The following is a 21,953-nucleotide window of genomic DNA, read 5'->3' as shown; positions in this document are numbered from 1 at the left end:
CATAAATGTCTACCATGCATCATAAAACATAATTTACTTTAGAAAATAAGAAAGAAAATATCCTTAATAATGTACACTTAATCATTTCAAAAGTAAATAGTAAATAGAATTTCGGGACGTTTAGGAACCTGACATGCGGCGATGCATCCTAGTCGATACAAGTAAGACTATATTCATTCAGTATTCTATACTACGTTAAGGGTCCCTTCATCACAGTAAAGGATCATAAGGAAATTGATACCTTGAAGCCGATTACGAGAGGAAATATATACGGCAACTCTACAGTTACACGTGTACACAATAAATTACAACCAGACAAACACTATTTTTAGCCTTGTCTCACAATTTATTATGTTATTGCACAAGCTAGGTTTCGGGTTATAAGCCTATTTTCAAGTACATTACTGATTGTCAAAAGTTATAATACATAGATACACATGATGAAAATGCAAAGATAATTTTAACTTCTTAGGTCTCGATCCATAGCTTAATGTAACTTACATCAACGACCATTTTTTAACAAATTGCATCCGTTATTACCCATTCACCAATTATACCACAATGACTGGACTAAAGTTATGCATCAGCTAAGATAATTTTAACTACGATGGACTGGGGTTCAAAGTCTTGCTTCTATCCTGCGGTTGTGATCTCATCTAAAAGAGGTGAATAATTGAATTGGTTTTCTCGTTTAATAATAGGTGTGGGGATATACACATCTGTTTTTTAATTTCTAAAATTTCTCATTGGTCGAGTTTGGGCCCTTTTCCTCTACGTGTAGGACTTGTACATCTATGGCATAATTGCGATTATTGTTCAGGCAATGTTCTGCAAAGGCTGAATCAGGCTTCCTCAATCTCCATCTTCTGTGGTGTTCCTTAAGCCTGGTACAGATTGCTATCCCCGTCTGTCCAATGTAATAAGACTGACACTCCCGGCATGTGCTTTTATAAACCCCATTTTTTGCGACAGCTGGTTGCTTGCCTTTTGCATTGAACAGGAAACCACCTATTGTATGAGGAACATAGAAAAACAAAGAGAAACCCTTTGCCTTCAAGATGTTACTTCTTCTATTTGATGTTTTACCTATAAAAGGTAATCTACACCACTTATTTTCCTGTTAGTCCGTGTTTTTCATTGGGGACAGTAGGGACCTGGCTTGCTTCTTCATCTTTTTACCTAAAATTTTATCAATGGTGTTGGGATCAAATTCATTATTAAAGACCATTGTTTTTATTGTGTTAAGTTCCTGGACAGAGTCTTCTTGGGACATAGGGATAGAAAGGAGACGGTGGATCATGTAATGGAATGTTGCAAGTTTGTAGGTTGTAGGGTGTTGGGAGGAAGCCCGGATGAAAGTGTCAGTGAAGGAATCTTTTCGGTAAATATAAATTTATGGTTACTGTCTTCTATCTTTAGGGTAATGTCCAGGAAATTTATGTTTCGGCCCCCTAACTCCATCCTGACTTTTATGTTAGCGTGCCACTGGTTCATATCTTCCACGAATATAATGAGTTGTCTGTTGGAACCTTTCCACATACAAAGAATGTCATCTACATATCTGTACCAATGCACAACATGTTTTCCCAGTGGTTCTCTCTTCAGAAAATCAGTCTCCCACTTGTCCATGAACATTTCTGCTAGTAAGGGGGATATAGGTGAGCCTATTACCAGACCATCTGTTTGCTGATAATAGCTCCTTTGAAAGCAAAAGTAATTTTGATATAAACAACATTCTACTGTACTAACAATGCTCAGCTACACTTCTAGATTTATGTTGTGTGAATACAATGAATGTTACACAATATCTATACAGTATTGCACTGGAATACATGTGAACAAGATATGCACATCAAAAGAGTCTAATTTTGCATTTGTTGGAATCTTAACATGTGTTAACTTGTTAACTAAATAATAAACTGTTATCAATCCTGTATTTCCCTTTGAAGTTCAGCTTCTTCTTCAAGATGATGTTGATTTTCCTACCATTCTTGTGTGCTGGAGCATGTATTGCAGATACTACTGGACGAATTGTCACTTCTGGTTTGTGGAACTTCGGTAAACCATACAGCTATGGTGCCCTAAGGTTTATTTGCAGCACGCTCTTACAGGAAAATTCAGAAAATATATTGGAGCACTTGTTTACTACCTGCTTAGCCTGACCATTGTAACTAGCTGTCGGGTCTCTCTGTAGTTTTTTTAGCTGCACTGATTAGGAAAAATCTTCTACTTTGCCTATGTAATCTGTTTTATTTAACAGCACAACAGTCCCTCCTTTATCTGCCCTATTCACAATCACATTACTGTTTACAATCCCAGTTTCAATTTCTTTCATGATTAAGAATTCGTTGTTCTTCCGATATTGTGCTTGTTATTGTAGTTGATTTTTTGTGCCTGCTTGATTTCTTCCACACACTGTACTTTCGTTACCATACCTTTCTGTAGGGATAGTCCAGATCTACCCTTAGATGGTCTAACACTTGAGGTTTTGTTATCATGTCTGGAGCGTATTTATGGCTTTTTGATAATAGCTTTCCTTCTGGCTCAGACAGGGTTAATGTCGATTAATTAACAATTCTGTCTGCAAAATGGATCGGTATCTTTGGGGTTAAGGTTCTCTCCTGCAACGATACTAACTGTTCTAACTTCTTCTTTTGACGCTGAAACGTATTGTAAATAATGTCTGAAATTGTTTCCCTAACAGTATTGTCCAACCACATAAATTCGCATGGATGAAGCAAGTGAGTAAGCTGCACATGTACTAATTTCAGGTGCATACTCACATTATCACGAACTCTGAACCAATTCGACATTTCTTGTTTAATCCATAGTTTTGTCCTGCCTTCTTCACGTGTCTTGCTGAAGCTGAGCTTTTTTTGATCTCGATGGTTGCGTTCTTTGGTGTTATTTTGTATTTTAGGCACTGTTTATTAAACCAAATATTTTGACATGCTCATGCCTTCTTGGTTAGGAATCTTCTACACACCACGGTTAACGTTGCTTGGCTTGCATTCAAAACCATTTTAATTGAATCAACTGTGGGTTCTTGGTGAAGCATTCTAAATTAACTAAACGAACACTGGTTTTACCCTTGTTTCACAATTCATTATTAATGTTATTGCACAACCTAGGTTTCGAGTTATGAGCCCATTTTCATCTTTGCCTTGTCATCATGTTCAGCTGTGTATTATCATCTTTGGGAATCAGTATGTATTTGAAATTGGGCTTATAACCCGAAACCTAGGTTGTGCAATTACATTAATAATGAATTGTGAAACAAGGCAAGAAACAGTGTTTCTGTAGTTAATTAACAATGTTTCATCAAGAACCCACAGTTGATTCAATTAAAACAAATTATAACGTAGACGACACGTACCTCCATTACGGAGGAAATGTAATATTGTCAGTATGCATCCCTTGGCACAAATTCTGATACAACTAGAAGGTCCCTACTTAGACCGAACTTAAAAGTTGCCCTTAGCACATAAAATAGTTTGGTACACGCGGTAAGAATTAACATTTCATAGGGAATGAATAAGTATTTACACTCTGGTGCGTTTAAGGTAACTATACTGGACAGACGGATCGAACATTTGAAACTGGCTGCAACGGACATTCACTTACACAAAGTAAAACTCTACTACATATATGTTTATCAAAACACATCCATAAAGTCAGTAGTGCTGGTAGTAACACGGAGAGTTGGCATGTAACAAACGAGAGAGAGCATCTTGGCATGCTTGAAGTGCTCGAAAGTTATACTTCAGGAGAGAAGAACTATAGGCCTATTAATGAACAAAACTAATTGTTCTGTAAGCCTTATTTTGTTATTTACGACGACCTTCTTCTAGGAAATATACAATGCCTTGTGTTCTGCTTCGTTCCGCTAACATGGACGTGTTTATCATATCAGTTGGCCGTAGATGGAAGGCGGTCGGTGGAAACTGCACACTGCGATATGGTTAACACGTTAGCATATCGCTCGTCTCTCAAACTCGTTTAATATGTGATGCACATTAGAAGTTTCCAGTACGGAGCTTAAGCTGCCTATCAGGTAGACATTGTTTGGCTAGCACAATAAACGTTTTAGCAGTGCAAATGTGGACAACCATCAGCTGTATAATGGAATGACGATATGAAAATTTGTGGCAGACTTGGACTTGAACCCAGATTTCCGGCTTATCGCGTACGGTTGCCTTACCCCTTTTCATTTGACTATCTGACCACGACTCAAGACGAGACCCAAGCTTCCACATGCCATCAACCACGTGTCTACAAACTGTACTCCTACATCCATTATTTACAGTCTCGTACAGGGGAGATATTCTACTTAAAAGCATGTGCAGGCGTGTCGAAAAGAACATTGCATTGTGATTCAGAATAACGTAGGCAATTCAGTATCGCAATCAACTAGAATGTCTCACCTGTTCGGGAATATACAAAATGGTTGTACGAGTACAGGTTGTAGACACGTGGTTGACGACATGTGGATGTTTCGGTCTCGACGTCAGTCGTGCACGGATAGCCAAATAGTAAGGCGATCGCTTGCGATAGGTGAGGAATCAGAGTTCGAGTCCCGACCCGTGACAAATTTTCGTTGTCTTCATTCCGTGGTGCAGCTGATGGTTGTCCATATTCGCAACTCGGAATATCTTTAACGTATTTAATAACGGATATAGTCGTCGCAGTGCCTGTTCCCTCGGAAATGCATGCATATCCGGAGGAACATCGCACAGTAATTCGGAATAACGCACGTACTGCGATGTCGTACCGTATTGGTTCAAATGGCTCTGAGCACTATGGGACTAAACTTCTGAGGTCATCAGTCCCCTAGAACTTGGAACTACTTAAACCTAACTAACCTAAGGACATGACACACATCCATGCCCGAGGCAGGATTCGACCCTGCGACCGTAGCGGTCGCGCGGTTCCAGACTGTAGCGCCTAGTGTGGTGTCACCGCCAGACACCACACTTGCTAGGTGGTAGCCTTTAAATCGGCTGCGGTCCATTAGTACACGCCGGACCCGCGTGTCGCCACTGTCAGTAATTGCAGACCGAGCGCCACCACACGGCAGGTCTAGAGAGACGTCCTGGCACTCGCCCCAGTTGTACAGCAGACTTTGCTAGCGAAGCCACACTGACAAATACGCTCTCATTTGCCGAGACGATAGTTAGCATAGCCTTCAGCTAAGTCATTGGCTACCACCTAGCAAGGCGCCATTACCAGTGTATAGTAAAATGGAGATTATATCTGTACAAGAGCGATGTACACCGATTATGGATTAAAGTTAAGTATACAAGATTTTCGTACTTTATTGCAATTCTCAAGACATTGTCCTGTTCCAGACCTCACGCCAATCTGCGTGAGCTTAACGCGTGCCTTTCGGCTTCCTCTCGCTGTGACTTGGCTGTCTTGCTAAGTCACAACACCTAGAACCGCTTGGCCACCCCGGCCTGCCGCACCGTATTGTTTGGCTAGGATAGAGGACAGTGTTTCTATAGTGAACAGAACCTGAGGAGACCGGTACAGACTCGTGAACCTGTAACAACTGTCCGAGTCTTCAAGGTCCGCCAACAGCGAGTCACCGAAAGTTACCAGAAAGACAACAGCAAGAAGAGGGACAACTTAGAGGCACTGCGGAATAAGAAGCCCAACGAGTAAACGAAGAGCGAAAATCCATGACGTAGGGTATCCAGAAACCAAAATCAACGCTGTGTTGCGATATCAGTACAAGGGCACAGTGGAATCACGAATAACGACGCATCTGCCACAGTACTAGCTTTAGACGGCGGGCGAGGTCACCGACAGGCCGGCAAGGGGGCGTGGCTGCGCGTAAAGCGCTGCAGCGGCGATGCACTGCCATCTAGCGGCCGTCAGCGACTTCCACGCCGTCCGGCGAATCTTTCAGATAGCTGGTCCGTGATATCAGAGTTCCCTCCATTAATGAAATGTGTACAACTAAAAATATTTAGAAATGGTGCACCAAACACAATCTCAACTCTATGACGGTCTCTACTGTGTGAGTCTAAAATCGGGCACTAGACTGAAACACCGATGAGGAATAATTATGTTTCCTGGCTACACTATCTTCAAACTACAACGATTTCCCCCACTAGACCGCGCAGGAAGTTGGTCATTCCCATATCACCACATGTTTTCAATAGTGGTAATATTTTATTTCTGCATTTACATTTCTTCAGCTGTGTACTGAGTTCGTGAAAATGCCATGAAATCCAATATTTGAAGACTGTCGCTGTTGATTAATTTGACGTAGTGTGGAGTGAGAAACATTTAACACTCGGCAGTTCGAAATGTTTTCGTGATGTATAATTCCACTGGAGAAAATACGAAACGTAGATGAACGGTCATTTCATGGAGCACCACTTGACATCGGCGAATCAGCAAGTTCAAGAGAACTACTGAATATATATATATATATATATATATATATATATATATATATATATATATATATATATATACGAGGGTCGTTCAATAAGTAATGCCCCACCTTTTTTATAAAAATCCATTATTGTACGTGGACAAATGTCCTGTATCTACATTTGATATTTGTTCTGTGCGCTGGTGAAGTTTCGAACCCTTCTGGCACATGGCAAAGTTTCGAACCGTTCTGGCAGATGGCAAAGCCGTAGTACAGCGTCAAAATGGCGTCTACATGCGACTCAAGTTACAAGCAGCGTGCTGTTATTAAATTCTTGTGTGCAGAAAAAGAAACATGGTGAAGATCTATAAACGTTTGTGGGCAGTGTATATCAATGCTGCAGTTGATAGAAGTACAGTTGGACGGTGGGTAAAGAAATTTAGAGCCTCAGGAAATGATAAAACGGAGCTCTATGTTGGGCCACATTTTGGACGTCCAGCCACAGCTACTGCTCCAGGCTTGCTGAATCGTGCGGATGCCTTTATTCGTGCCGACCGGTGCATATCAACTCGACAACTGGCTCTGCATTTATCAGTCAGCATTGGTAGTGCGTCTGCAACGATCGAGATTCTCCGATTTTCAAACAAGTGCTCACGATAGGTTCCACGAATGTTCACAGCGGACCAAAGCTTCAAAGAAAGGCCATTTCGTCTGAATTGTTGGAGAGTTTTGAGACCAACGGAGAGGTCTTTCACTTACGTATCGTTACGGGGAGCGAAATCTGGGTGCACCACTTTGCGCCGGAAGCAAAAATGCAGTGGTATCGAAGGAGGGGAGTGGCATCATCCTCATTCACCATGAAGGAAGAAATTCAAGACAACACCCTCTGCCAAAAAAATCAAGGTGACAGTCTTCTAGAACTGTGATGACGTCACTCTCGTTGATGTGATGCCAAGGGGGTCAACCATCAATTCAGAGGCATACGTGAAGAGACTGAGTTAACTCGAAAAGCGCTTCCTACGTGTTCTGTCGGACAAGAATCCATCAGAAATCTTGCTCCAACACGATAATGCACGCCCACACACGTCTGAGAACCCGGAACCACATCGCCAAATTGGACTGAACATCACTGCCTCATCCACCCTACAGTCCAGATCTGGCACCCTCAGACTTCCATCTGTTTGGGTCGCTTAAATATTCTCTACAGGGAACACATTTTGAAGACGACGGGAGAGTCAGTCATGCAGCAAAACCATAGCTACGTCTACAGGACAAGAGCTTTTACCAGCAGGGAATACATGCTCTTCCGCAACATTGGCGTACGGCCATAGAACATGATGGAGACTGCGTAGAAAAATAGGACATGTTTAAGACATTTTGATGTAAATTGTCACCAAAATCTGACTCTTAACAATTAATATGTTCTGAGAAAGAAATTTGGGGCATTACCCACTGATCGACCATCGTATTATACTCGTATATAAGATTTTCTGTAAATTTTGACCCACAGTGAAACAGATCAGGAAATTTTTAGAGCATTCAGGCATTGCGTGTCAGGGAGAACGTTCATACTTTTGCTGTACAGTTACTGTAACCTTCTGCTGTAAACCACAAAAACTTGCTAAACGAAACACATTGCGAAAAATATCAATCACTCCAGTCAAAGACTCTTGTTACTAGTGAAGAAATGGTGTATTTCAGTAACTTGAAATGTCACAAGATGCGGCTAAGCTCCAACAGGAAAGCAACACACACCTCGCGATGAATTTACACCAAGTATACGAGCCGAATGTCGGGAGCAAAGAAGCATATGGGTGTGTTACAATCGTAGAAAATAGAACACCAATAATATGTTGCATATCCAACGACACAGGGATTGTGTGATCACAATTTCAGATAAACCATCGTAAAATCCGCTTCAAGCGGCGTTACAGCACCTTATGGCTCCTCGCCACTCTCTGGTAAAAACAACAAAGTACATAACTATCCAGGATATTGGTAGGGATATGAGGCTATATTCCTAGAATTAGTGCTATTTTGTGTCAAAGTAACCCCTTCTCACATAAGGTGACTACTGTACTAAAGCGCAGTGTTTCATCATATATGGTGCTTAAAGAGTAATCTGGCGTTAGGACAGGTTAATTTGTAGTCGATGAGACCATATTGCTAATTTCTGTAAGGGAATCGTTTGTAGAACAAACTACAAGGGAAGTCGAATGAAAGCATTAAATATTGTTTCTAATTTCTTTTGCTGAACAAAAGTGGGAGGTAAGCTTATCATTTCTCGATTTAATCTCCTTGTCGTTTAACACACTTCTTCTAGTGCGTATGAAGTGGAAGGATTGCCCTTTAAAAAAATTTTAAAAAAGTATTTAGATCGTCTCCGCAGTTACTCGTGCATCGCCCGCTCGATGGTTGGTTGGTTTTGGCGGGAGAGGACCAAACTGCGAGGTCATCGGCCCCATCGGATTAGGGAAGAATGGCGACGGAAATCGACAGTGCCCTTACTAAGGAAGGCGTTTTCCAGAAGCGATTCAGGGAAGTCACGAGAAACCTAAATCAGGAGAGCCGGACGCGGGTTTGGACCATCGTGCTCCCGAATGCCAGTCTGGTGTGCTACCCAGTGCAACACTTTGCTAGGTCATCGCCTGCTATATCTGTTTATCGCTACAAAATTTGTTTCCTCCTCATCTCTGTCAGTGGTCCAACCATATGATGATCGCTCTGTTCGAGGTCTGATGCGTGCGCTGCATGTGGCTGAGTATCGAAGATGCAGGACTGAGCTGTCATGCCACCCATCTTGCAGACGCTTTAGGAAACTCAAGCACTTCATAAGTGCCGGCCGTGGTGGTCGAGCGGTTCTAGGCGCTTCAGTCCGCAACAGCGCGATTGCTACGGTCGCAGGTTCGAATCCTGCCTCGGGCATGGATGTGTGTGACGTCCTTAGGTTAGTTAGGTTTAAGTAGTTCTATGTTCTAGGGGACTGATGACCTCAGATGTTAAGTACCATAGTGCTCAGAGCCATTTGAACCAGCCAAACTTGTAAGTGCTGGTCCTGAGCCATTATCGTTCAAATGTGCAGCTGATTCATCCACCGTCAAACGACGATTTTCCATCACAATGGTTTCAGATCTACATCTACATCTATACTCCGCGAGCCACCTTACGGTGTGTGGCGGAGGGTACTTATTGTACCACTATCTGATCCCCCCTTCCCTGTTCCATTCACGAATTGTGCGTGGGAAGAACGACTGCTTGTAAGTCTCCGTATTTGCTCTAATTTCTCGGATCTTTTCGTTGTGATCATTACGCGAGATATATGTGGGCGGTAGTAATATGTTGCCCATCTCTTCCCGGAATGTGCTCTCTCGTAATTTCGATAATAAACCTCTCCGTATTGCGTAACGCCTTTCTTGAAGTGTCCGCCACTGGAGCTTGTTCAGCATCTCCGTAACGCTCTCGCGCTGACTAAATGTCCCCATGACGAATCGCGCTGCTTTTCGCTGGATCATGTCTATCTCTTCTATTAATCCAACCTGGTAAGGGTCCCATACTGATGAGCAATACTCAAGAATCGGACGAACAAGCGTTTTGTAAGCTACTTCTTTCGTCGATGAGTCACATTTTCTTAGAATTCTTCCTATGAATCTCAACCTGGCGCCTGCTTTTCCCACTATTTGTTTTATGTGATCATTCCACTTCAGATCGCTCCGGATAGTAACTCCTAAGTATTTTACGGTCGTTACCGCTTCCAATGATTTACCACCTATGGCATAATCGTACTGGAATGGATTTCTGCCCCTATGTATGCGCATTATATTACATTTATCTACGTTTAGGGAAAGCTGCCAGCTGTCGCACCATTCATTAATCCTCTGCAGGTCTTCCTGGAGTACGTACAAGTCTTCTGATGTTGCTACTTTCTTGTAGACAACCGTGTCATCTGCAAATAGCCTCACGGAGCTACCGATGTTGTCAACTAAGTCATTTATGTATATTGTAAACAATAAAGGTCCTATCACGCTTCCTTGCGGTACTCCCGAAATTACCTCTACATCTGCAGATTTTGAACCGTTAAGAATGACATGTTGTGTTCTTTCTTCTAGGAAATCCTGAATCCAATCACAAACCTGGTCCGATATTCCGTAAGCTCGTATTTTTGTCACTAAACGTAAGTGCGGAACCGTATCAAATGCCTTCCTGAAGTCCAGGAATACGGCATCAATCTGCTCGCCAGTGTCTACGGCACTGTGAATTTCTTGGACAAATAGGGCGAGCTGAGTTTCACATGATCTCTGTTTGCGGAATCCATGTTGGTTATGATGAAGGAGATTTGTATTATCTAAGAACGTCATAATACGAGAACACAAAACATGTTCCATTATTCTACAACAGATTGACGTAAGCGAAACAGGCCTATAATTATTCGCATCTGATTTATGACCCTTCTTGAAAATGGGAACGACCTGCGCTTTCTTCCAGTCGCTAGGTACTTTACGTTCTTCCAGAGATCTACGATAAATTGCTGATAGAAAGGGGGCAAGTTCTTTAGCATAACCACTGTAGAATCTTACGGATATCTCGTCTGGTCCGGATGCTTTTCCGCTACTAAGTGATAGCCATTGTTTTTCAATTCCGATATCGTTTATTTCAATATTTTCCATTTTGGCGTCTGTGCGACGGCTGAAGTCAGGGACCGTGTTACGATTTTCCGCAGTGAAACAGTTTCGGAACACTGAATTCAGTATACTCTGGTGTCACAATGTGGTGTGCCGGACGCGGAATCTGAGTTACGCCAGTTCCGAACTTACAGCTTCATTTTCACTCATAAACTTGTTGCAGTGATAGACATTCATCGAGGCAGCGGACTTTCATTCGTCGATGATTTCAGTAGGGTTGGCACCTTCACTGCCCATGCCGCAAGCGGATCAGCCATTTTGAACTGGTATTGTGGCCGCGTTTCGCTTCTCTGTAGTATGACGCCGCCTCTGAGGCTTTCTTTCCAGGGAGACGCCAAATTCATCACCGTAACACTTCTCCTTGACGGCACTATGACTTGTACATCCCCAGTTCCGACCATTTGGGAACGTCTATCGTCTTTCGTGGTCGTATTGTGTTCTATGAAGCGAGAGGAGCGATATTTAATAGGATTTAAAATCACTATGTATGCCCTGCGAATACACGTTGCTTCAAAAATTTCGGGTCTCTAGAGAACGCGTAAAAATATAACGGCAGTTGAAGTGTTTGTGACATTTAAATGTAGAAGAGAGCAACGGTTACCAAGTGTCTACAGTGGCGAGGTGGTCGGGGTATCAGATTATGAAAAGAAGTTTAGCTGGTACATCAGTTGGTATACTATAACATACAAATTTATGTAGGGAAGGTATGGTATTTAATACTTGATGTAATTTAGATATGAGAGAGCCAACTCCCAAGAGTGAGTTGTTAGTCTCAATAATTAACAAATTTACCGTTAAAGGTGCAAATGCCAGTAAATTTTCCAAATATGTCATCGCATCGTGAAACAAAGAGAGTGTAACTCAAAACAAAGCCCACAGAAAAGGACGTAACTTTTCCTTAGTTGTGTATAAAGTATACAATAAAATTACGTTAGGTTACTTTTTTTCCAAACAAGAACATCTTATACACCTGCAGCGAAATGTATTCTGCTACTGGTGAAGAAGTCAGTTTTTCTCCCAGCGAATTATAATTTTTCGCACGACTTAGAACGTACTCGTACTTCGCACAACCTCCACACTTTTACTGTCGAGGAAAGTTATTGTCAATTATTTTTTGTAATATATAATTACCGTATGTAAATAATGACTATAAAGTAGGCGGGTTCTTACTTTCAAAGTACAGTCTGGAACCGCGCGACCGCTACGGTCGCAGGTTCGAATCCTGCCTCGGGCATGGATGTGTGTCATGTCCTTAGGTTAGTTAGGTTTAAGTAGTTCCAAGTTCTAGGGGACTGATGACCTTAGATGTTAAGTCCCATAGTGCTCAGAGCCATTTTTTTTTTACTTTCAAAGAAAGAAAAGGCAACAATAGCTTCCAAAATTGTAAGGAATGCACCAACTGAAGTTATGGTTTGTTGCTTTCATTCGTGAGCATGAAGAGCTACCAGTATCACAGTCACAATGATACTCCGTATTTACTATCTCGTAACGGTTTCGGAAGAGTGTTACGGTAGTACTACATTCGTTATTGTGGTGAGCAAAGTTCTAGTAACTTTTATATGAAACTAAACAAAATTACATTACGTATTGGCTCCTCAAATGAATAAACAGATAAACTGAAACGAAGTCAATAAACTGGTCAAACAGAATGAGAGACGATGTGAATTGTCAACTGGTACTTAGCCAAGAAGACAGTTTCAAATTTTTAATATTAATGAGGCGCACACAATGGGTAGGTATTTGCAGAACATTTCTGAAAAGAACACAACTTTGTTAACAAAATATCGTATTGTATCGTCTTGTATGTTAACCGGGGGCCTAGAAACGACGGAGAGGTTCCGTCCCCGCCGCAGCCGCAGTGGTCCAGAACTCCACGACGACTACCGCAGTCCACTTCACTCCTCCGCCGCCCCACAACGAACCACTCTTTCACGGTTATTGTGTGGTTCCGCCCCTGGTGGACCTCCCCACGGAACGTCTCACACCAGACGAGTATAATTCCTATGTTTCCGTAGCAGAGTATTGGTGGTGTACGCGTACGTGTACTTGTTTGCGCAGCAATCACCGGCATATTGTAGCTGAGGCGGAATCAGGGGAACCAGCCCGCTTTCGCCAAGGCAGATGGAAAACTGCCTAAAACCCATCCGCAGACTGGCCGGGTCACCGGACCTCGACACAAGTTAGACCGCTCGGCTAACCGGGCGGGCTACCCACATGTTACTATCATGCTTGAAAATAAATGGGAACTTAAAACAGCAACTAGTCACAATATTTGAGATCTGTAAACTGCTATTACAAAAACAGCCTCTTTGTGGTGACATGTATCAACACGATGATGGTGCTAACCCCCAAGTGAAATCGCGATACTATAGGCTCACTGCGGTGAAAACTTACCGTGGTGTTAACACAAGATGGATTCCGGTTCCACGAGACTCTCAACATGGGCAGAATCGATACGACAACGGAAGTCGATAGACGTGCCCGACCGTCCAAAGTGGGCGTGTATGCGTCATAGTGACGTCACAAAGAAACGTTACCGAGGTGAATCTAGCGTCTCCAATTATTCACATCGTTGTTATCAGTACCGCCAACACGCGAAATAGTGAAGTGAAATGTCGATTTTCAGTTACCCTTTTAAAGTTGTCATTTGACTCTCCCTAATATAATCTGCATCCAAGTGCACAACTAACTTCTACGTATTGAAAACACGCAATAATTGACAGCTTCAGTCCAGGGACAGACGTGGTTGACCCGTGCAGCAAGGCTGCCGGAGGCTACGGTCCAGTGTGAGGTGGAGACTGTAGGCAGTGCTGGCGGGCGCCTGTTGCAGGAGGAGGCGGTGTCGCGGGCGGTGTACGAGTCCCGGTGGTTCGAGGCGCCGCAGAGCGCCAAGCGCAGCCTCGGCATCATCGTGATGCGCTCCCGGCTGCCGCAACGCGTCACCGTCGGCAAGCTGGTCGCCCTCAACCTCGTCACCTTCAGCGAGGTAACTACCGGCACGCCACTCGCTACTTAACAGTTGCGCCTGTCATCCTAAAAAAAAAAAAAAAAAAAAAAAAAAAAATTCCTACTATTACAGCCTCCACCAAAACAAGCCCTTAAGATACCCTTCATCTCCGTGATAGGAATTTAAACGTCACTGCCATCTTGTAATCAGGAAAGATCAATACCTGCATTAATGTTACCGTCGTTCCAGAATCACGAAATGTGTTGGAGACCAATATTTTAGTATTTTTTAAATATTCATACTGTCCTGTAGAAGGAGCACTGCGCCCCCTCCCATCCCCTCCCCCCCCCCCCCCTGCTCGTACCGAACTCAATTAGAGCACATTTTCATTATCGTTGACCTAATGGTTTGCGTCCATATTCACTTACCGCTTACAGACACCCTGATTCCTTGATACGCTACAGTACGAATCACCTACAATGGGATAACAATATATACGTGGGTCGCTCCAAAAGAAATGCACACTATGTTTTTAAAAATCCATCTTCTATTTTACATCATTGAAAGTTTTACAGTGTGTAGATACATCCTTTAGGAACAATATTTTCATTTCTCCAGAAAATTTCCATCCCTCTCAACTGCCTTACGCCAACTTGGAACCAGCGCCTGTATACCCGAACGGTAAAATTCTGGACCAACCTTTTGGAGCCACTGTTTGGCAGCGTGCACAAGGAAGTAATCATCTTCAAACCTTGTTCCACGAAGAGTGAAAGACTCTCTTCGTGGAACTGAAAGTTTCCCAAAGAGATGATAGTCACATGGAGCCAGGTCAGGACTGTAACGCGTGTGTTTCAGTGTTGTCCATCCGAGTTTTGTGATAGCTTCCATGGTTTTTTGACTGACATGTGGCCTTGCGTGGTCGTGCAACAGCAAAACATTCTGCTTGAAGTTCCTTCAGTGTCGTCACATATGTATCAGAATTTATGGTGGTTCCACTTGGCATGACGTCCACAAGGAAGAGTCCTTTGGAATCGAAAAGCACTGTAGCCATAACTTTTCCAGCAGAAGGTGTGGTTTTGATTTTTTTTTTTCTTACGTGAATTTGCATAATGCCACTCTATTGATTGCCTCTTCGTCTCTGGTGAAAAATTATGGAGCCATGTTTCATCACATGGCACAATTCTTCCAAGAAATGAATCACCACCATTCTCGTACTGTTCCAAAATTTCGCTGCATACCGTTTTTATTGTTTCTTTGTGAGCCACTGTCAACATCCTGGGAACCCACCTGGCACAAATCTTTTTTAACGCCAACACTTTCAGTATTCTGCAAAACTTCCCATATCCCAACGTAGCGCGACTATTCGTTCACTGTGATGCGTCTGTCAGCAGTCAGCACTTCGTTAAATCTCTGCACATTATCTGGAGTTTTTGCAGTACGAGGCCTGCCGCTGCGAGGACAATACTCAATATTGCCGTGCCCGCTTTCATCACGTAACCTGCTTGCCCACCAACTAACTATACAGCGATCGACAGCAGCATCTCCATATATCTTTTTCAGCCTCTTGTGGATGTTTCCCACTGTCTCGTTTTCACGGCGTAGGAGTTCTATGACAGCACGTTGCTTCTGACGAACGTCGTGTTGCAGCCATCTTGAAGACATGCTGTGACAGCGCCACTCACAGGAACAGGCTGAACTAAGTTGGAAAACAAGGCGGAAGGATGTATCTACACACTGTAAAACTTTCGCACATGCAGAATGAAAACTGTTGTTGTTGTTGTTGTTATTGTGTTCTTCAGTCCTGAGACTGGTTTGTTGCAGCTCTCCATGCTACTCTATCCTGTGCAAGCTTCTTCATCTCCCAGTACCTACTGCAACCTACATCCTTCTGAATCTGCTTAGTGTATTCATCTCTTGGTCTCCCTCTACGATTTTTACCCTCCACGCTGCCCTCCAATGCTAAATTTGTGATCCCTTGATGCCTCAAAACATGTCCTACCAACTGATCCCTTCCTCTAGTCAAGTTGTGCCACAAACTTCTCTTCTCCCCAATCGTATTCAATACCTCCTCATTAGTTACGTGATCTACCCACCTTATCTTCAGCATTCTTCTGTAGCACCACATTTCAAAAGCTCCTATTCTATTCTTGTCCAAACTGGTTATCGTCCATGTTTCACTTCCATACATGGCTACATTCCATACAAATACTTTCAGAAACGACTTCCTGACACTGAAATCTATACTCGATGTTAACAAATTTCTCTTCTTCAGAAACGATTTCCTTGCCATTGCCAGTCTACATTTTATATCCTCTCTACTTCGACCATCATCAGTTATTTTACTCCCTAAATAGCAAAACTCCTTTACTACTTTAAGTGTCTCATTTCCTAATCTAATCCCCTCAGCATCACCCGATTTAATTTGACTACATTCCATTATCCTCGTTTTGCTTTTGTTGATGTTCATCTTATATCCTCCTTTCAAGACACTGTCCATTCCGTTCAACTGCTCTTCCAAGTCCTTTGCTGTCTCTGACAGAATTACAATGTCATCGGCGAATCTCAAAGTTTTTACTTCTTCTCCATGAATTTTAATACCTACTCCGAATTTTTCTTTTGTTTCCTTTACTGCTTGCTCAATATACAGATTGAATAACATCGGGGAGAGGCTACAACCCTGTCTCACTCCTTTCCCAACCACTGCTTCCCTTTCATGCCCCTCGACTCTTATAACTGCTATCTGGTTTCTGTACAAATTGTAAATAGCCTTTCGCTCCCTGTATTTTACCCCTGCCACCTTCAGAATTTGAAAGAGAGTATTCCAGTTAACGTTGTCAAAAGCTTTCTCTAAGTCTACAAATGCTAGAAACGTAGGTTTGCCTTTTCTTAATCTTTCTTCTAAGATAAGTCGTAAGGTTAATATTGCCTCACGTGTTCCAACATTTCTACGGAATCCAAACTGATCTTCCCCGAGGTCCGCTTCTACTAGTTTTTCCATTCGTCTGTAAAGAATTCGCGTTAGTATTTTGCAGCTGTGACTTATTAAACTGATAGTTCGGTAATTTTCATATCTGTCAACACCTGCTTTCTTTAGTATTGGAATTATTATATTCTTCTTGAAGTCTGTGGGTATTTCGCCTGTCTCATACATCGTGCTCACCAGATGGTAGAGTTTTATCATGACTAGCTCTCCCAAGGCCATCAGTAGTTCTAATGGAATGTTGTCTACTCCCGGTGCCTTGTTTCGACTCAGGTCTTTCAGTGCTCTGTCAGTCTCTTCACGCAGTATCTTATCTCCCATTTCATCTTCATCTACATCCTCTTCCATTTCCATAATATTGTCCTCAAGTACATCGCCCTTGTATAAACCCTCTATATACTCCTTCCACCTTTCTGCCTTCCCTCCTTTGCTTGGAACTGGGTTTCCATCTGAGCTCTTGATATTCATACAAGTGGTTCTCTTCTCTCCAAAGGTCTCTTTAATTTTCCTGTAGGCAGTATCTATCTTACCCCTAGTGAGACAAGCCTCTACATCCTTACATTTGTCCTCTAGCCATCCCTGGTTACCCATTTTGCACTTTCTGTCCATCTCATTTTTGAGACGTTTGCATTCCCTTTTGCCTGCTTCATTTACTGCATTTTTATATTTTCTCCTTTCATCAATTAAATTCAATATTTCTTCTGTGACCCAAGGATTTCTATTAGCCCTCGTCTTTTTACCTACTTGATCGTCTGCTGCCTTCACTACTTCATCCCTCAGAGCTACCCATTCATCTTCTGCTGTATTTCTTTCCCCCATTCCTGTCAAATGTTCCCTTATGCTCTCCCTGAAACTCTCTACAACCTCTGGTTCTTTCAGTTTATCCAGGTCCCATCTCCTTAAATTCCCACCTTTTTGCAGTTTCTTCAGTTTCAATCTGCAGTTCATAACCAATAGATTGTGGGCAGAATCCACATCTGCCCCTGGAAATGTCTTACAATTTAAAACCTGGTTCCTAAATCTCTGTCTTACCATTGCATAATCTATCTAAAACCTGTCAGTATCTCCAGGCTTCTTCCATGTATACAGCCTTTTTTATGATTCTTGAACCAAGTGTTAGCTATGATTAAGTTGTGCTCTGTGCAAAATTCTACAAGGCGGCTTCCTCTTTCATTTCTTCCCCCCAATCCATATTCACCTACTATGTTTCCTTCTCTCCCTTTTCCTACTGACGAATTTCAGTCACCCATGACTATTAAATTTTCGTCTCCCTTCACTACCTGAATAATTTCTTTTATCTCGTCATACATTTCATCAATTTCTTCATCATCTGCAGAGCTAGTTGGCATATAAACTTGTACTACTGTAGTAGGCATGGGCTTTGTGTCTATCTTGGCCACAATAATGCGTTCACTATGCTGTTTGTAGTAGCTAACCCGCACTCCTATTTTTTTATTCATTATTAAACCTACTTCTGCATTACCCCTATTTGATTTTGTATTTATAACCCTGTAATCACCTGACCAAAAGTCTTGTTCCTCCTGCCACCGAACTTCACTAATTCCCACTACATCTAACTTTAACCTATCCATTTCCGTTTTTAAATTTTCTAACCTACCTGCCCGATTAAGGGATCTGACATTCCACGCTCCGATCCGTAGAACACCTGTTTTCTTTCTCCTGATAACGACGTCCTCTTGAGTAGTCCCCGCCCGGAGATCCGAATGGGGGACTATTTTACCTCCGGAATATTTTACCCAAGAGGACGCCATCATCATTTAATCATACAGTAAAGCTGCATGTAAAGCTGCATGTCCTCGGGAATAATTACGGCTGTAGTTTCCCCTTGCTTTCAGCCGTTCGCAGTACCAGCCCAGAGAGGCCGTTTTGGTTAATGTTACAAGGCCAGATCAGTCAATCATCCAGACTGTTGCCCCTGCAACAACCGAAAAGGCTGCTGCCCCTCTTCAGGAACCACATGTTTGTCTGGCCTCTCAACAGATACCCCTCCGTTGTGGTTGCACCTACGGTACGGCCATCTGTATCGCTGAGGCACGCAAGCCTCCCCACCAACGGCAAGGTACATGGTTCATGGGGGAAGATGAAAACTGTATTTTTAAAAAAAATACTGTGCATTTCTTTTGGAGTGAGCCTCGTACAAATATAGGTGGCGGTAGGTTTGTATACACAAAGTGTGAAAGGGCAGTGCATTAGCGGAACTGTCATTTGCACACAGGTGGTTTATGTGAAAAGGTTTCCGACGTGATTATGGACGGACGACGAGAATAAAAGGAATTTGAACACTCGATGGTAGTTGGATCTAGGCGCTGGGAATAATACATCCCTGCAATCGTTAGGGAAATCAGTATTCCAAGATCCACAGTGTCAACAGACTGCTCAGAATACCACATTTCAGGCATTACCTCTCATCACGGACAACGCTGTGACCGACAGCCTTCATTTAACGACCAAGAGCAGCGGCGTTGAGTTGTCAGTGCTGACATATACGCATCAACGTGCGAAATAAATGCAGAATTCAATGTGGCGCGTATGACGAACGCTTCGATTAGAACAGTGTGGAAAAGTTGGTCTTCGCTAACAACAGGGCATCGCATGCAGCGCCTCTCCTGGCCTCGTGACCATATAAAGGGTGTTTCAAAAATGACTGGTATATTTGAAACGGCAATAAAAACTAAACGAGCAGCGATAGAAATACACCGTTTGTTGCAATATGCTTGGGACAACAGTACATTTTCAGGCGGACAAACTTTCGAAATTACAGTAGTTACAATTTTCAACAACAGATGGCGCTGCGGTCTGGGAAACTCTATAGTACGATATTTTCCACATATCCACCATGCGTAGCAATAATATGGCGTAGTCTCTGAATGAAATTACCCGAAACCTTTGACAACGTGTCTGGCGGAATGGCTTCGCATGCAGATGAGATGTACTGCTTCAGCTGTTCAATTGTTTCTGGATTCTGGCGGTACACCTGGTCTTTCAAGTGTCCCCACAGAAAGAAGTCACAGGGGTTCATGTCTGGCGAATAGGGAGGCCAATCCACGCCGCCTCCTGTATGTTTCGGATAGCCCAAAGCAATCACACGATCATCGAAGTATTCATTCAGGAAATTAAAGACGTCGGCCGTGCGATGTGGCCGGGCACCATCTTGCATAAACCACGAGGTGTTCGCAGTGTCGTCTAAGGCAGTTTGTACCGCCACAAATTCACGAAGAATGTCCAGATAGCGTGATGCAGTAATCGTTTCGGATCTGAAAAATGGGCCAACGATTCCTTTGGAAGAAATGGCGGCCCAGACCAGTACTTTTTGAGGATGCAGGGACAATGGTACTGCAACATGGGGCTTTTCGGTTCCCCATATGCGCCAGTTCTGTTTATTGACGAAGCCGTCCAGGTAAAAATAAGCTTCGTCAGTAAACCAAATGCTGCCCACATACATATCGCCGTCATCAATCCTGTGCACTATATCGTTAGCGAATGTCTCTCGTGCAGCAATGGTAGCGGCGCTGAGGGGTTGCCGCGTTAGAATTTTGTATAGATAGAGGCGTAAACTCTGGCGCATGAGACGATACGTGGACGTTGGCGTCATTTGGACCGCAGCTGCAACACGGCGAACGGAAACCCGAGGCCGCTGTTGGATCACCTGCTGCACTAGCTGCGCGTTGCCCTCTGTGGTTGCCGTACGCGGTCGCCCTACCTTTCCGGCACGTTCATCTGTCACGTTCCCAGTCCGTTGAAATTTTTCAAACAGATCCTTTATTGTATCGCTTTTCGGTCCTTTGGTTACATTAAACCTCCGTTGAAAACTTCGTCTTGTTGCAACAACACTGTGTTCTGGGCGGTGGAATTCCAACACCAGAAAAATCCTCTGTTCTAAGGAATAAACCATGTTGTCTACAGCACACTTGCACGTTGTGAACAGCACACGCTTACAGCAGAAAGACGACGTACAGAATGGCGCACCCACAGACTGCGTTGTCTTCTATATCTTTCACATCACTTGCAGCGCCATCTGTTGTTGAAAAGTGTAACTACTGTAATTTCGAAAGTTTTTCCGCCTGAAAATGTACTGTTGTCCCAAGCATATTGCAACAAACGGTGTAGTTCTATCGCTGCTCGTTTAGTTTTTATTGCCGTTTCAAATATACCGGTCATTTTTGAAACACCCTGTAGATTGGATCCTAACAGACTGGACAACGGTGGGTGGATCAGATGAGTCCCGATTTCAATTGGTAAGAGCAGACCCCATGAATTCATGTACCGAAGTTATCATGAAGGCACTGTGCGAGCTGGTAGTGCTCCGTAATGGTGTCGCTTATGTTTACACGGAATGGACTTAGTTCTCTAAATGGACGGCAACAGAGAACCTTCGCAGCCACTTACGAACATGTGTTCCTAAATAACGATGGAATGGGTCACAATTTTCGCGATTGTTTTGAAGAACATTCTGAATAATTAGAGCGAATGATTTGGACATCCAGATCGTCCAACATGAATCTCATCGAACATAGTCGAGGGTTCAGTTTGTTCTCAAAATCCTGCACCGGAAACACAATCGCAATTATGAACAGCTGTGCAGTGTGAACATTAATACAACTAACAAACTGCATGGACGGGACGGACTCCTAACTGGAAATCGAGGAAAATAAGTCCAATAGACTGTGTGCATGCAACAACAACAACTCGTCCCGGAACACAGTTCAGAGCTGTGTCCTCTCGACGTCACAACAGATGATGAAAGTGATCTCCATGAGATGCAATTGACGCGTTCACATGTCGTATCGTGGATTGACGCACTCTTTCGCACGTTCCGGCCAGTCTTCGAATAGCGCCACAAGTGTGAACACGCTGGTGAAGGGCCTACACATCAAGAACTGGTTCAGCATTTACAACACTCTTCAGATACGCGCAGAGATAAAAATCCATGAGGTTGAAGTC

At 43.1% G+C, this 21,953-nt stretch overlaps 1 protein-coding gene across 1 annotated transcript in view; it reads left to right on the top strand.

The window, feature by feature from the left end:
• Window positions 1-21,953, top strand: part of LOC126199225 (odorant receptor 67c-like) — a 163,736-nt gene that overhangs the window by 124,286 nt on the left and 17,497 nt on the right. Inside the window, exon 8 of the mRNA XM_049936016.1 lies at window positions 13,895-14,050. Within this exon, the coding sequence (XP_049791973.1) occupies window positions 13,895-14,050 (156 nt within the window). The remainder of the gene's footprint in view (window positions 1-13,894; window positions 14,051-21,953) is intronic.

The sequence above is a fragment of the Schistocerca nitens genome, chromosome 8 (assembly GCF_023898315.1).
Source record: "Schistocerca nitens isolate TAMUIC-IGC-003100 chromosome 8, iqSchNite1.1, whole genome shotgun sequence".
Classification (NCBI taxonomy): domain Eukaryota; kingdom Metazoa; phylum Arthropoda; class Insecta; order Orthoptera; family Acrididae; genus Schistocerca; species Schistocerca nitens.
The sequence above is the reverse complement of the archived record's forward strand: the minus strand, read 5'-3'. Positions and strand labels throughout refer to the sequence as shown.